The sequence below is a fragment of the Taudactylus pleione genome, unplaced genomic scaffold, assembly GCF_031769625.1.
Source record: "Taudactylus pleione unplaced genomic scaffold, aTauple2 ptg000041l, whole genome shotgun sequence".
NCBI classification, from domain to species: domain Eukaryota; kingdom Metazoa; phylum Chordata; class Amphibia; order Anura; family Myobatrachidae; genus Taudactylus; species Taudactylus pleione.
In genome coordinates, this window is record NW_028284443.1 from 22,258,984 (window position 1) to 22,276,336 (window position 17,353).

General features: G+C 39.9%; 1 protein-coding gene across 9 annotated transcripts in view; it reads right to left on the reverse strand.

Annotated features, from left to right (window-relative positions):
* The window catches only part of FOXP2 (forkhead box P2), a 265,428-nt gene that overhangs the window by 90,775 nt on the left and 157,300 nt on the right, over positions 1–17,353 (reverse strand). For 7 of the 9 annotated variants that reach the window (XM_088457697.1, XM_088457696.1, XM_088457699.1 and 4 more), the window contains exons 6-8: positions 14,335–14,491; positions 11,333–11,546; positions 7,097–7,201 (exon numbers count right to left, since the gene is read on the reverse strand). In XM_088457697.1, coding sequence (XP_088313823.1) covers positions 7,097–7,201; positions 11,333–11,546; positions 14,335–14,491 — 476 coding nt within the window. The remainder of the gene's footprint in view (positions 1–7,096; positions 7,202–11,332; positions 11,547–14,334; positions 14,492–17,353) is intronic. The other 2 variants (XM_088457695.1, XM_088457693.1) reach the window with 1 other exon arrangement.

Consider the following 17,353-nt stretch of genomic DNA (forward strand, 5'->3'; position numbering starts at 1 on the left):
TTGCAAGGGTTTCCACCCACTATCCAAAAAAATACTGGTAGGCTAATATACAGTAGATTCTGACATGTGGCAGGGAGTTTTTATTGTAAACTCCCCTGGAGCATGGACTGGTGTGAATTAATATATATTCTCTATAAAGTGCTGCAGAAAATGTGTGCGCTACATAAAAACAAAATGTTAATAAATGAAATAATATTACAGTAATATTAAGTACTTTTAATGCTCAATTTTACATTTACAGATTGTAGACTTTCAATAAATTATACATTTCTTCACTATCAACTCATCTTTTCTAACATTTTACACCACATTTTACTTCTGTTTTGAAGTGTCCAGGTCAGGGGCAGAAGTATGGGAGACAATGGAGACACCTGCCGCCAGGCGCCAGCACTGAAGGGACACCTCCTCCATCACCCATAATATATTCACTCCACATAGGGCTGTAAATATGGGGGATAGGGGCGCACTAAATGATAACTTGCCTCCGGGCATCTGGGATGAACTAACACCACTGGTCCAGGTATAGACCAAGCTGTAGCCAATCATCAGATTACAGGTCAATAACAGCACATAATATTTCAATAAATGTACTGATCTTCTTGGGGCAATGACCGGTCCATTTGTGTGATTATAGTAAGTTGCAACATGGCTGACTATGAAAAGAAGAGCATCAATATGTGAGAATAGATAGTAGAAGAAGTTGCTCGCTAGTACAGACATGAACCACTTTCTGATGTGCTTGAAAACAATGTTTAACAAAACATATGGTCAAATGCAAAATGCCTTGTACACAGGGGTGTATCTATAATGGGTGCAGCATGTGTGGTGCACATGGGCCCTTGGGTCCAGGGGGTCCCACACCGCAGACCCTACACCCATATTTTCTAATACTTACCTCTCCAAAGTCCCGCGTCGGCTGTAGCAGCCCTGCACAAAATGCCTGGAAAATGGCCGCCAAGGCCATTTTCCCAGTGTTTTGTGCATGCATAGTGGGGAAATCGTCAGGGAAATGGTCGGGGAGAGAGAAGGAGGCCTGGACAGGGAATGCACATGGGCCCCCTGCTCTCTTAATACACCCCTGCTTGTACAGTATGCTTTCCCTTATTTTAGTCAAAGTATAGGTGTTTGAGGTTAATCTCTCAGTTTGCACTTTTCTATGTTTTCCAATTTCTTCTGGTAGCTTGAAAAACATAAAAATGGGTGCTGAACCGAGATGTATTTATAATAGGTGCAGGGCGTGCGGTGCACACGGGCCACTATGCCCTGGGGTGCCCACAACACACACCATGCACCCATATAGTGTTGTACTTACCTGTCCGTAGTCGCCATTGTGCTGCTCTGCTGTGCGGGGCCGGCACTGCAGAGCAGCAAAAATCATCGGGAAAATGGCGGCAGGCATTTTCCCGGTGACTCGCCCATGCACAGTACTGATGTCCCTGGGGAATAGGGCACAGGTGCCATTTTGCCTGGAGGCTCACGCATGCACAGTAGATTCTGGGACCAAGCCAGAATCTACTACGCCGCCAGAGAGGAGACGGTCCGCACTGATTCTGCACACAGGCCCTCTCCTCTCTTAAAAATACCCCTGATGCTGACCATATGTAAATTTACATATAAAATACCACTTACAATATAGAAGAGTAAAATCTGCATTAGACACTAGACAAAGGGGTTGGGTGAGAAATCCCGGCTGTTGGGATGCCGCTGATCAGAATACCGACAGCGACATCCCAACAGCCAGAATTCCGACACCCAGTGGAATAAGTTTTTTCTCTACCCTAACCCCTACCTTAACGCTCCCTCCCTCCCCGGTGCCTAAACCTAACCCTCCCTGCTCCCTAAATCTAAAACTCCCTCCCCCGTGCCTAAACCTAACCCCCCCAGTTCCTAAACCTAACCTCCCCCTCCCCGCACCCTAATCCTAACCCTCCCGGTGCCTAACCCTAACCTTCCCCCTAATGCCTAAACATAACCCCACTATCTAATGCTACCCTCCCCGTGCACCCCGATACCTACCATTTGGCATGCCGACGGTCGGGATACTGGTGCCGGGATCCCGACCTATCGGGATTTCGGCGCCGGTATTTAGACCGTCGGCATCCTGCACACCGGGATGCCAACTACATCCCAGACGAAACTGTTAAAATATTACACTGGGGAACAGTCAATCTGGTGCCAGGGATTTAAGAGTCGATTTTGATTAATTTTGTGCTCCTGACCATGAATATGTCATGCTTATTTTTCAATTGGCTCTAGTTTTTGAGATATGCATATGTTTTTAATATTTATGAAAAATGAAATTAAACAATGTTAAAAATAGTTAAAAAGATATTTTTTTTATTCTGATTAAATTTGATTCGTAAAATGTTATAAAAAGACACAGGATAATTACATACATAAGTGTTAGGAAGCTATGAGAACCATTTTTTGTAGGATTTTCTTTTGTATTCTTGTTGCGGGCAGTCCCTCTGCAGACTCCAACAGTAATTGCCATCATCTGACGATCCTACCTTCCTTGATATCTTTCTTCCATTACCTGAATATCCTGGTGGAACCGTTCACCCTGTTCTTCACTTAAATTTCCTAGATTGGACGGGAAGTGATCTAAATGGCTGTACAAAAATTGTATTTTAATACTCATGTTGGCACCTACTTTCTCAAAACATTTTAGCATGTTGTGGACTAATTCATGATAGTTGTCTGCCTTGTGATTGCCTAAAAATTTTAGAATGACAGACACACAACTCAGCCATGCTTCAGATTTGGTTTCAGTCATAGATGTGGTAAAATTTGGATCCTTCATCAGTTTCCGTATCTGTGGGCCATCAAAAATTCCTGCCTTTAATACTAAAAGATGGAAATGTTCGACAAATATACGTGAAACAATCGCTTGACTTGTCCAATGTTTTTGTTTCATTAAACCCATTTTGATATGGAGAGGCGGTAGTATGATTTTTTTCCTGTCAATTAAGGGTTTATGAATGATGTTGGCTTCTCCTACAGTTATAAATTCTCTTGGAGGCCATATGGTTTGTTGCCAGTGCTTTTGTTTTGCATGACTATCCCATAAGCATACTGTATGTGACCAGGATACTTAGTATATGCACTTTGCTGCCCAAGAAGAAAGTTTACCATATTGTTGCAATACACAAGATTGTTATCTTGGCTAAAGAACGGCAGTATGGCTCTCTATTTCTATATGATGTTATAGTAACATCCAGCTCAAGACAGTGCTTTTCTTGAAGTCTGGCTGCTAAAAGCTCAGCTCCTTTTTTCGATAAATTCAAGTCTCAAATTAAATCGTTTAGTTTCTTTTGTGAACATTTTTTGGAGTAGAGGAACTTTCTTCAAACTCACTTTCATCTGTGTTGTCACTTGCACTGGATGAAATTAACATTTCCACATCATCACATTCAACGTCGCACAAAGAACTGAATGATGGTACAGGTAAATCTTTGCTATGTAGTATCGGTTATTTTGTAGAATTCATACTTGGGTATTCCCATTTGCGTATCTTAAATTGATTCATACCCTTCACATTTACAGCACAAAAATAACAGTAACTCAAGTGATCTTTTGGCTCACATCACGTCATAGGTATGCCGAAATTAAGTCCTTTTCGATCACTTTTAGTCCAATTGTGGAGTTATTCCACGCAGGTTTTACAAACTTTGTGAGGCACCCAAATCTCGTCTTGCTGGCTTATGTGACGTCCAAAATAAGCCTGATCCGCTTGTTTTACTAATACAGTTATATTTTTTCTCTTTTGCAACATTATATTTGCCACACATATAACAAAAAACATCATGGTTGTTAGTACACCGTCTCCAAGAAGAACTAATTTTTATGGCAAAAACATTTTGTTTCACACATTCAGTGCTAACTCCCAACAAAAGCTGAGGACGTACTGAACAAAACAAGCCCAAACGGCGGGAAATTGGTTGTGGTGAGACAGAGAGTGGGCCGAACAAAGGAACAGGAGGTGTGCTAACTGCGTTACTTGGTCCTCTCCATTGCTCCTCTCTGTAAGCTGGGAGGAGGCGTGGCTGTGGTCTGAGGATGTCCCAGCAGGCTCAGCAGTGCTCTGCCACGCCTCCTCCCAGCGTTAGTGAGGAGATTTGAAAGTCGATTCTGTTAAGTAAAGCAGGCCTAGACTAATAAGGTACTTCAAATGGAGAAAATAATTGCATTTTAGAATTTTTCATTAATTTGAAAACTGGAGCCAATTCAGCTATAGCGAAGAGCTAATGCAAAAATAGGACCTGCGAGTACTCTCAAACCGATCTTAAATCCTTGGCTAGAAAAAAAATAAAAATTTTTGTTCCCCAGTGTTATGTAATCAATTTAAATATTGTTAAATGGTAAAAGCACAGTAAGTTATTCTGCACCTAAAACATTTTTTCCCGCATTTATAGTGTTAGTGAGTGAAAGTTACTATATTTACAATACAATGATTGCACCATAGAGGCAAGAGGAAAAATAACCCCACTCTAATATAAAATAGTCATAATTATGTCTGTTTGCGAAACAAAACTAATAAACTTCAAAACAGATCCTCTTCTAAGATGTGGAAATACTCCTATTTGACTCAACGAAAATAAACATATTGTTTTAAAATCTATTATTTTACCTTAGCTGCAATAATATAATGGAGAGGTGCATGAGTATTGTCTTCAGGAAATAAAAATGTATGTTTTAATTATAACGAGCAGCAATTAGAAAACCGGTCTTGATCTTTATTTCCCGTTAAAATAATTTAAAGGTGTTGTTGACAGAGCAGCATGATTTAGAATCTGTATATGTGACTAAAAAAGCTGTAAAATGTTCAATTGTGTAATGCTAAAAATGTCATCCCTTTATCAGAACAAAGATGTATGACAGACAGTGAAGTTCACGTGCAGGTGGGATTGCACCAAACTCAGAGCCTGTTCTAGGTACTATAGGTTGGTTTGAGAAAAAGTAGGGTCTTTGAAACAGTTCTCAGTAAATAAAGATCATTTATAAATCTGGAAAGTATGCCTCTCATCTATCAGAGCTCGGTTTAGCTTGTGAACAGAAGAAAGGGATCAGAAAAAAAATAATATCTAATGATTCAATATTTATATATAAAAAGAGCAGCGCTTAATTTACCCCACTGCCATTATTACCCGTTTCTTGTTATGTTTTGTAGTTATGATGTCTCAGCTCTATATCCCACAGATATTCTACCATTTGTAAACACATCTTTTTGATGTTTCTGCCAACATCCTGGCAACAAAGCAGTGCCATTTCAAATAAGCTAATTAACTTAATTGTTGATGAAGCATGAAACAGTTCATTCACCCTGTTAACCGCACCATGACAACACAAGATCTTCAGCCTGTGAAGTTACTCATCTTGAAAAGAAAAACCCCCTTTGGCAGTTCATTTATATATGTTTATTCTAGATACATTTTTACATTGGAAAATGCAAGTTATTGTGTGCATCGAAATTTAAAATAAAAGAACAGCAGAAAAATATATGTCAGATGAGGACATAGCTAAGGCTTACCAAGGGCAAAAAATGCACTGCAATGTGTAGCTCAGTATCAAATCCGTTGAACTTATTTAAGTGAAAGGTTAACAGTTATAAACTAGGACTTTTTCAGTGTGTGATGACTAGAAGAGTATGCCCTGATTTTAAGCCTTGCCAGGGAAAGGGCACAATGGTAAATACTGCAAAATGGATTACATTGGGGATTACTATTTCTACACATGGGTCAGGCTAATTCCAACTGTAGTGGGACAATTTACTTACTGTAAAACAAACCTGCTAAAGCTTAGTGGTAGAAAGAAGAAAAAGCATGGCCGACCGTTGCCTCATGCTAGGGATTTCATAACTTAACTGCAAAAATGACTATTGATTCAATCAATCAGTGTTAAACTAAAATGAACTTTCTGGACTGGCACAAAGCTAGGACTTTGGGGTTGATTCAGACCTGGACGCTAAGCTGCGCTCTCTCGCTGCCAAACGGGACTGGGTATGCAATTCTACGATCGCACTGTCTGGTGTAAGGACGCCCTCTATGTCTTAGAGAGCGACGGCAGTGTGAGCTTATGCCAGTCTAAAGACGCCCACTTTTCTTTCTTAGCACATATCATCTCCAGGAAGTGTATGATTAATTAGAACCACCGAGAGCCATCGTAGCAGCATGCAGTGCTTGAAGTAGACCCTACCCCGCCGCAAGCACTGCGATCACTGCAGGCTGAAATACAAGCAAGTGACGTGTACAATGACGCTTCCATGCTAATTATGCACACCCACAAAATGCTGTTTTAAAGCCCAGACACGCCTGTGTTTGCAGCACCACTCCCCCGTTCACAAGCACCTTCCTCTGTTACCACCAACAAACGGCATCTGACATCTGTCACTCAAAGTAGCGTCCAGTCTGTGTACTACGAGCGCACAATTCCCGAGCACAGTGAGTGACTCGCGCATGCGCATATTGACACATACGCATGCGCAGGCAGGCAACTATCGGCCATAGCGTGCGTTCGCGGCTTAGCGTCTGGGTCTGAATCAGGCCCTTTGTCTCTTACCTCTATGTGTATTAATCTAATTTTGGGGTCTATGTACTAAGCCTTGAATGAAGATAAAGTGAACGGAGATAAAGTCCCAACCAATCAGCTCCTATCTGTCATTTTTCAAACACAGACTGTGACACGGCAGTTAGGAGCTGCTTGGCTAGTACTTTATCTCCGTTCACTTTATCTCCATCGAAGGCTTAGTAAATACACCCCTGTATTACTACTTGCTCCCAACTGTATAGCACTACGGAATATGATGGCACTACATGAAAACTATTGATTAATTAATTCACTATTAATGAATAAATAAGAGTGGATTAGTCATTAGCATACATGGTCATGTGAAAAGTGTTTAACCCACTATTACTAAATGTGTGCGCGATCAATTAAAAAAGCAGCTGCTGGGAAGACTCATAAATCTAACATTGGATATTAATGCAAGACAACAATTGAGCATTTGAAGCCACAAAAATGCAATATATTATATATTTCATTCATTTGTAGTGTTTAGTTGCATTATCTTGCCATGAAAATGTGAAAGTTAACCTACTTTAAAAACTGTCCAAAATCTTCACAAATGCTTTCACAGCCTGGCCACTTGCAGACACCATGACCATAGAGGGTGTGCGTGGCCCCAGTCTCTTCATGTGATGAGCTGTAGTAAAAAGAGCATAGCATCCGATTAATCTCAAAAGCCATAATCGTTGGAGGCTGCTAGCACCTGTCAGGTTACGATCACTGACAAACAGGTCAAAACAGGTCAATTCAGCACAGAGCAGTCAGAAAAATGTAATCGTTCTATTGAATAGTTTAACTGCTAAGGCAGGATGATGTTCCAATTAGGGAAGAAACAGAGCCAAGGACGACTTCTAATAAAGGATGAAAAAATTACTATACAACAGTGCATGGTAATTTTGACATATGACCTCTCTATAGTATTTGGCCCACAAATTAGTAAGACCTTTGAAATATGATATTTTAGTATTTTGTTACTATGGTTAAGGTAAAAAGAAGCAATAACATGCAGATTCAATAGTCTGGTGAATACAAGCCCACCCCACCTGCCTTAAATGGGTCCAGCACAGGAATACAGGGTGAGTGGCTCAGCTGTCACACAAGCCAGACACCTCTTTGGAAGGGAGTTGACAATCCAAGAGGTAGTAAGTTTGGTATGGAATCAGTTCAAGTAACTATCCATGGACACACTTTTATCTGATGTTAGTTGTTTTTTTTACTTCCAGTAAACCAGAACATATTTATATTTATAGGCAACTTGTGCTGGAACACTTGTTTCTACAGACATACTGTAGATAAATGTGTAATCCACCAACATTCTGTAACAATTTACTCTGTTTGACTGGCAGTTAATATAAGCTGTCACCAGTGGCACAGCTAGAGATCTTAGCTGGGGCTCCGCTAAACACTATCTTCATTGTCCAGCATACAATGCAACTTCTACCTCAGTATGTCAGTTATGACGTAATTTAGTGAAATGTCACACAGACATACCATGGTCTATGAGAAATATAAGGAAGTCATAGCAGTGTTGAGAGTTTTCTCCATTAGCATCCAGGCCAGCTGTTCACGCATGTTGGAAGTGAAGGCCAGCTGTTCACCACCCTAGTTAGCAGCGCAGTCCAAAATTCAAATAGTGGAGCCACACCAACTGCCAGTGAGGATGCCAATGAAGATGGCAGTTGGTGTGGTTCCCATATTTGAATTTTGGACAGCGCTGCAGCCTCACTTCTGGAGCTGCCACTGCTAGTCAGTAGGTATTCCTGCTTCTGACAGTGGTGTTGCGTACTGAGGCGACCGCATTCATCATGTCTGTGTGTTACGTGCCGATATGAACCTTTACTGGCTCAGTTTTCCAGTATGTCTGGACAATAAATACGCTTTGGTCAGCTGTGCACTAGTTCATATCGGCATGTAACATATAGATACGAGGTGGGGCTGTGTCAAATTTCACTAAATTACGTCAATCACTTTAAAAATGAAAAGAAACACTTTGGGGCCAATAGCGTGTGAAACACCCAGTATATGCAGTACTATTGAATGGAAGAGTGGTGATCCCTTGCATCTCACAAAACCCCATTACTACACAGAAACTCCTCCATATTTAACAGAGACCTTCCTGTGTCTCACTGCACACACTTCCCATTGTAGACAAACTTACTGTACTGTACTATTACTGCCAAAGTACAGAGAAACTCCTCATATTGTGCAGATATCCTACACACTGTACACTGCCTATTGCAAAGATACCCCCCTCTTCACAGCACAGCACTGACATTCAGCCTCCCATATTTAACTTTATCAGTGATGTGTCCAACTTAGCATGAGGTCATCTATTGCTAAGAGCTTCCCTATCACCACAGCGCACAGCATCTGTTCTCTGAGTCACCACGCAGCCAGATGGGGTATCAAACCTTCTAAAGAGAAGTGGACAAGTGGATAAATTGCCCATAACAACCAATCAGATTCTACTTATCATTTTACAGAATATACTTAATAAAATGCTAGCTATAAGTTGATTGGTTGCTATGGGCAAATTCTTCACTAGTACACATCTCCCCTCTTTAGAGCTAAACCTTTTCTTATATTTTCTGTCCCTCTTTGCATTAAGATTGCACATTCTATTGAGGTATGCTATATATTTTAGAACAATATAGAATTGTAATATATGTGCTGTTTATATATTTAAAGGCACATTAGCTTCATTGACATCTCTAAGTGGTGAATGGGATATTAAGTAGTATATATGAGCTGTACGGTTGGGGTAGTGGTTAGCATTACTGCCTCATAGAACCGAGGTTGAGTTCAATTACCACCAATACACTTTCTGTGTGGAGTTTGTATGTTCTTCAAGTGTTGACTAGGTGCTGGTTTACTCCCACAAACCATAGCTGTTACTGGTTGCCTCATTATTGGCGGACTGCTGTTATTGAATCATGTGAATGATAATGGGGCTTTACCTCACTACTACCTATTTCTATTTCATCTGCCATTTATTAATACAAATTGGAGCACCAGGCTGTTATCCTCTATAGTATGAATAACCACATTTTGGGGATATTTATGAACAAACCATGGTACATTAAAACTTAGATGCCATTGATTTCTAATAACTGAAGTATTTGCAACAATTTAACTAGACATTTTTGCAAGATTCATTTAAATTATTAAATTATGCCGGATATTCACTACCCGAGTACACAGAGCGATTGCACGATTATGACATCGTAATCATGCAATCATTCAGTAATCGTTCAGTAATCAGGCACACATCGGGGATGTAAATGTCTGAAACGACCAGCGATGCGCGCTCTCGCTGGTCATTTCCAACATCAATCATCACCCGAATATGCTGTTCAATCTGCCGATAACGACAGATTGACCATGTTCGGGGATGATTGCTGGTGCCTGCACTGAACGATCAATCGTACTGCACCCCTAGGGAAACTACAGTAGGATTACGATGTCATAATCATACTGTCGTGCCGGTATCTACTAGTGGATATGCGGCATTACATAGTAAAAACAGTTTAATTTAAAAAATGAAACATAGAGAAATGCGCTACTTTATGTAGAACTGACAACACCATTTACACACAGTATGTATATAAGTGGATAACACCTTTTGCCTTGTTTGTTTGTTTTTTAACCTTTCTCCACCTTTATGAACACCTGGAAAGAAACTCATACTAGAATGTTAAAGGAATACATTTATATAAATGTTTGTGCAGGACAAGGTTAGAGGGACAGGTAGGGTGCAGAAGATAACCCCCAAGGACTACTCATGACTGCTTGTTGTGTATAACACAAACCCACTAAAGTTCACACACCCCAAACAGGGAAGATCTGTAATAGTTCTTTATATGTAAGTCACACACTTGTCCGCCTAGCACACCAGGTTACATTTACATATTTGTGAATTCACTTGAAAATGTGTACTGGTTGAAAAAGTAAAACTTCACAGCTCAACTGACCGTTCCCTTTATTAATTTAAACCTTTTTTTTAAATATGGCTTAGTTGATTTATGCATTACACTAATCACGACAGTGAGTGGAGAAGGGCAATGCATTTATATTAACGTGTCACTGAAGTGTGTTTGAGGGCTTTTTAATACAATGATTGAAATGGATCTCGAAATGTGCTTTCCTGCAAAAGTGCAAATTGACAGTTCAAAATTTGGCAAGTTAAAAGCACAAGACCACGTCTGTGGTGTCCAGTCATTTAATGGAGACACAAAATGCACTCTGACACAAAGCAGGAAAAATACCTATAAATGTGATTCTCCATCACTTCATCTAAATGAAAGAGGCAATTTTTGCATGTTTGGCAAAACTGGTGGTACTCATATGCCTAAATTGTACTTGTTCCAATGGCAGAAAACTGTGATTCCACGTAAAACTTCATGCATTTCCAGAACAGTAGTAGTAAAGTCACACACTGCTCTGTGTTTTGTAACGTTTGCAGTTCATAAATGACCCTTACCATCTCCCGCAGGAATATCTTTATGCGACAATTGAACATAAAAAATCAGATAACACTATCCTGCACCACAAAACAAATATAAAAAGAAAAAGCTTGAACTTCATGTTTCTTTAAAATAAATTACATAAGTAATTCAAATATATTACAATTGCTAACTTGTAGAAATAAAAACAATGACAAGCCAATATTTAGTTACAGCATGTTCCTGCTGGAAAATGTAAATAAACATCCTTTATACATTTGCATATAGCTATTTCTATAGCAGGCATCCACACTAATCAGAATTACCTGTCTCGTCTTGCATTTAGCACTGAAGACTGTCCATTCACTAAGGAATGATGAGTTATTGGTGGTGATGCTTTGGAAGTGGTGGAGGAGGTAGAAGAAGAGGAATTGTTAGTAGTGAGGTCTAGCCCTCCGTGTTTAATACCATTGTCTTCCATGTTGTGAACTCCAGTCACCTCTTTCCACAATTGCTGGATCTCAGCAGGGCTTAAACCAGCTACAAAACGAAACAATGCCTTTAGAATCCTAGACTAACTTCTACTTATGACATCTTGCATAGTATGATTAGACTTAATAATATATTAAATAATAATGGTGGTGTTCTAAATATTAGGCATAGAACAAAACATGTCAGCCTATTATTTCTAATTTTTATATTTTTGCATTCTTTATTTAAGAACCAATGACATGTAATAATACAAAAGTCAAAAACAAAGCAAATACAGTAACACAGTGAACATCCAAAGCCAGGTTGGATTGCAAATAAAACATGTATGGTCATCGGTACAATTTCACAGACAACAGTTAACAAAATACTAATGAAAACGAATATAGACAGACAGTAAGAGTAATAAAATAAAAAATAGGATGGAAGGCAAAGGTAACAAGTAAAAGAGGGTGGGAGGGGAGGGAATCCTTCTGGAACAGCCTCATCTGTCAATAGGGGGTCTGTCCACAGAGTCTTCAACCTTACCATAATGGGGCAATTAGTGGAGGTTTGGAGGCTCGGTTTTGTCAATGTTGACCCCACCATTTCCCCAGACTAGGTGCTCCATTGTAATCTGTTTCTTTAAAGTCCAGAACGCACTGTATTTCTGATATCTATAAGTCAATGATGTGGTGGCATCTTCCATGAACATATGATTATTCAACCTGACGCATCACTCAGACATAGATAGGTATTGTGTGGGCCGACAATGAACAGGAATAACTGCCTTAGAGACACTGAGATTATGACATAACATTGTCTTTGCACTGAGCTTGTGGCCTGTGTAAAATATTTAGCCACCAAAAGAAAGGGCATGAGAGCAGATAAAGCTTGGCAGTGGCAATTACTGTGTTCCAGTATGTGAGGAGCATGGGACAATCCCACTAAATGTGTAGTGATGTCCCAATTACATCATTACATGTTGAGGTCTCCCAGATACATTTTCACTAGGAGACTGGGATGAGATGCGGTCAATATCCTGACCTCGGGTATTCCTGGGCTCAGAATGCCGGCACCAGCATCCCGACCACTGGGATCCTGAAGGTAAGTAGGGGGTTGGGGGGAGGGTTAGCATTAGGGGTTATGCACTAAGGGGGAGGGTTATATTTAGGGTGTGGGTAGGGGAAGGTTAGGATTAGGCACTAGGGGGAAGGTTAGAGTCAGGCACTGGGGAGGGTGGGTTAGGGTAGGGAGAGTGTTAGAATACTTATGAACAAGTGTCGGTATTCTAACCCTGTCGGGATGCCAGTGTTGGGATTCTGTCCGCTGGGATCCCGTGCTCCGGCATCCCATACCCATCCTGGCCGGAACACGTATACCATCTGGATAAAACATTGTGATGGGTTTCAACTACTGACAATGAGGAAGCAATAGCAATGCTTAAAAATGTGATTAATCATTTTCTCCCACCAGATTTCTCAAATCACTCTCCTAATCTCTTGTGAATTTTGGTCTAGTGGAAAACAGATGCTATACAAGAAGTTTATATATGGGGAACAGGGAATGTGGAGGACAAGAGGCAGCCAGGCATATATTCTCAAAAGATGTGAAACCACTATTCTCACTGCAACACTTATGTTCAAATCCGAGAGAATGTGTTCAAGCTGGAGGCATCACCAAACTTCTCTATTAGGTAGGTTTCACTTATATTGGATAACTTTGAAACTCAGGACCCCAGAGGAAACTCCTAGTTAGTTGACCCAGGTAGTCCCACTCTAACACAACAATTCAAGCAAAGACATACATAAACCTATAGGGAAGGCCTAGATTCCCAAATTAGGGTTCAATAAGGACAGTCTGAATGAAATAAGTGGATATCTCAATTTATGCTACCACAGCGAAGACCTAGCAATGGATGGCATACAGAAGGAACCCTAGGGAGCCAGGGCAACCCAGGCATCATGGCCAGGAGAGAAACAGCTTCAATGGCCATTCATTTCTTGGTTTTCCCAGCTGTGGTGCACTGCAGGATTCTGCATGATAATGAGGTAGAAAATGCAGAAGTTGCAGGCTCCCTACATGCTAATGCCTATACAGAACCTTTTGCTTAAAACGAGGATGGTGTCCTACCACACAAAATCCCTCACTATGCTTTCTAGGTTGGTATACCAGAAAAGGGTAATCAAAATAGGAAGTGTTTGTAGAAGATCCAGAACCCTTGGGAGGACATTCATCTTGATCCCACCAATCCTTTACATCAAGGAGAAAGTCTTTGCATTCCAGGCCAGTTCTGCCTGCAGTTTTTAAAGCATAGTAGGGAAATTGGAATTTGAACATCTGGGAGAAGGCTCTATGCAGAAAGCCCCAGAAGTATGTGATATGAGTAGGATGTCATATAAACTGGGAGGAGTGTCATAGACCCTTAATTGACTCCTGATCCATGGTGATAGTAAAAGCTACTGATTTGAAATAGTTCAAATTAAAATGAAAGTTCTCCAAATGGCTGGAATTCAGCATGCAAGTAGGTGAAATAAAGTTAATTGATATAGGATCTAATAGGGTCACACTAATTATTCTCAACCATACTTGTCGAATAGTGTCCTGAATTAGAGAGGGTTTTCTGATCTCTCAAAATTTGTGAGTCTCCCTCTGGTAGACTAAGCACCTATATTTAAAACACAACATTATTTTTTACTGTCGATAAATATTATGCAGAATTTTTAGATGTCGCCATAAAACAGTAATCTAAATTATATGTTTTTTGCTTTATATTCACATTCTAAACACTTTGTACATAAAATTAGAGCCCAATACCAGTTGCAAATAATAGATAGCAGAAGATAAGTGTTGATCCTACCTTGTGGTAGGGACTGAACCGGAAGAGCTGACTGGTTTGGCGGGATAGAAATAAGTCCCTGCCGTTGAAGATTGAGCAGATGCTGTTGTTGCTGCAGTTGCTGCATTTGAAGGAGCTGCTGCTGGAAGACAAGCTGTTGGGCTGCTAACTGTTGCTGCTAACAAATAAGATAGAAACACTGTATAAGAGAGAAACCATCAACTAAATTATTAGTTCACTGTTGCTTACAAAGTAACAGAATGAATTTCTACTTTTACAATATACTGTATTGTATTTGCAGATCTGTTTTGAACTCCTAATGTTCACAGTCTTATTTAAATCAATATACATTACCAAGGGCAAACATTAATATAACAAGAAAATTAGAACCTGGCATTGATACAGGACAGTATAAAGAGTATGAGCCATATTCAATTAGAGGCAAAGTTTTCACCTGTCCGACTGTTCGCTTTATTCGCCTGTTTCAGAGGCGAATTTATTCCGTGCTTGTCCCCGCTTTTCATCTAATTCAATTGCAAAACAGGCAAAAACGGAAATAGTCGAATGCGGAACAGGTGAAAAGTACTGAAAGAATTGGGGAAATCAGTCTGTACCCCAGAAAAAGATGCTCTAACATAGGGAATCAATATAGATGTGTACTAATAGCCCTAATAAAACTATTTTGCGTACTTAAGTTGTGTAAATTGCTTGCTATTAGCGTCTTTGTAAAAGTGGTGAAGAATGGCATAAAGCTGTATTTTTTGGTGAAAATAAGTAGTCCTGTCAAATTTGGGGTGCTTGAAAATGGGTACTATCATGTTTTTATGTCTCTAAAGTGAACTTTTAAAAAATGTGAAAAATCCACCTGCTGCATGCACCTGCAATCCCAAAAACACCTGACCCATACTTGTGGTCCCCCAAGAAGTCTTTTTCGCTACTTTTAATGTTTATCCCCCCACTTTTTAAATTTTCACCCCAAAAATGACATGTCTTTTTTGGGGTGTTCTTAGGTTTTAGTTTCTGTTTTTTTGCGTATTTGTCTTTTGGGGGGCTGTCCCAAGGGGTCTGAGTTGTTTCCCCACGTTTGCACCCCAAAATAAAGATTTTGCATTTCTTTTCACCAGCTATTGATTGGAGAATCATTTTTGGAGAATTGTTTCCACTTAGGCAAAATTGTCCTGGAATTGAATTTGGCGAATTTTTTTTTAGGAGAATTTTTCACAAAAACACAGGCGAATATGGCTTTTCGCCTCTAATTGAATTCCCCTCTATGTCTTAAAATCCCTCAATTTAATTCAATAAACATACAACTTCAAAATAAAATAAGACAACTATAAGTAGTTCTATGGTGTTCTGACCTAAATAATATACTTGAAATATTTTAAGTGCTTGTGGTTGATTAAAATCACCCTACATGCTGTTTATCAATCATTTTGTCATACCTCCCAACATTTAGGAAGGGATGTTTGGGACATTGTGAGAGTGCCTTACGGCTCACTTTGGGACGATACGCCCCTGTTTTGCATCACACTTCTCCCAGCCTCTCTCGGTACATTTTGAATGCTGCACTATGCAGAACAATGGTAAGAGAGAGCCAACCTTTCCCACAGGACACTGCAGCCTGTGGGTGCCCAAAAAGTGGGACTATACTGCCAAAATGAGGATGTTTGGGAGGTATGCTTATGCTCACTTGCCATGTTGGGAGGGTGGAGGTTGTATCTCTAGTAGGTAGTGCAGATGCTGAAGTCTGAGTCACACTCTTGAAATTTCCAGTTTGTATAACCTAATGCAGGTTTATAGGGATTCTTGTGTAAAACCTTACAATTATCAAGCTGAAAGGGTTTGCACTATACACTTCTCTTAATGTTAACCTTACCTATTTTTTCATGGAGATCCGGAGAATGTATTTCCAGGGGGCGAACCAAGGTACAAAGCAATTCACAGTAAATCACAATTTCACTAGAGAAATGGAAGGAATCTAGTGCATGCGGAAACAAATGAATGCACCTTCACATCAATAGTATATGGACCTAGTTTACCAAAAAACATCAGCCTTGTAGCAGGTGCAAAAGAAAGGCATCCCGACAGGCGCATATGCACGTAATGTGCGTAATTACACCCAGCTGCATGAGATACTTTGCATGAACACACCGCTACTCTACTGTGACTACGTAAGACTGCCTCTTGCTCATAAGGTTTTCTACATACAAAATGGCGCATAAGACAAAAATATATTACGCAAATTGGGGTAGTATGTGTTCTGCAGGCTGAAGTTAATAGAAATATCCTTTAAAAAAAAGTGATTTTACAAAATGTGTCACTGCAAGTTTCAATGTAAATAGCATACTGTAGATATACTATATTAAATTTATAGCACACGTGACATAATTGAAGAGTGGGCTGGGATCAGGATGCTTGGCTTGTCCTAAGCATATACTGTTTGGGCTCTCCATGCTGCAGGGTGCTCTTCTAGGCACTCCACAAGTAACATACAGGTGCCAACTGGGCAGTACCGGTACTGCCCCTTTGGCCCTACACCTAGGGGGCAGCACATCCCTAGTTACAGCTTAGGAAGAATGTTAATCATGCATTGCAAATTTCACAACTGTAGGGGAATTGTCTTTCTCTCAATTACTCTCAATTAGTATTTTACATAAGTATATCATACACAATGAGCACTTATTTTATCATTTAAAATGTGCATTGGATATGAATTCCATCCCAATATAGTATTTGTGCAAAAGAAATTGGAATAATAAACGTACATCTTTTCAGCTCCGTTACCTGTCTGCTGGTCATAAACAGTACTGCAGCATTTTGTTTTCAAGCATGTTTTTAGAAAATAAAAAAGGCTCTGTGGGTAACATGCTTGTAATTCTCCCTAAACACACCTATCTGTCAGCATTACAAATATCCCTAATAAATCACTGTTATGTCTTTATTTTAAGTGTTCTGATAAATGACATTTTCCAAAATGCAAAGAAATAATAAAGTAAAAAGCTGTGTTCCAGTTCAAAGAGGTGTGATTTATAATCTTCAG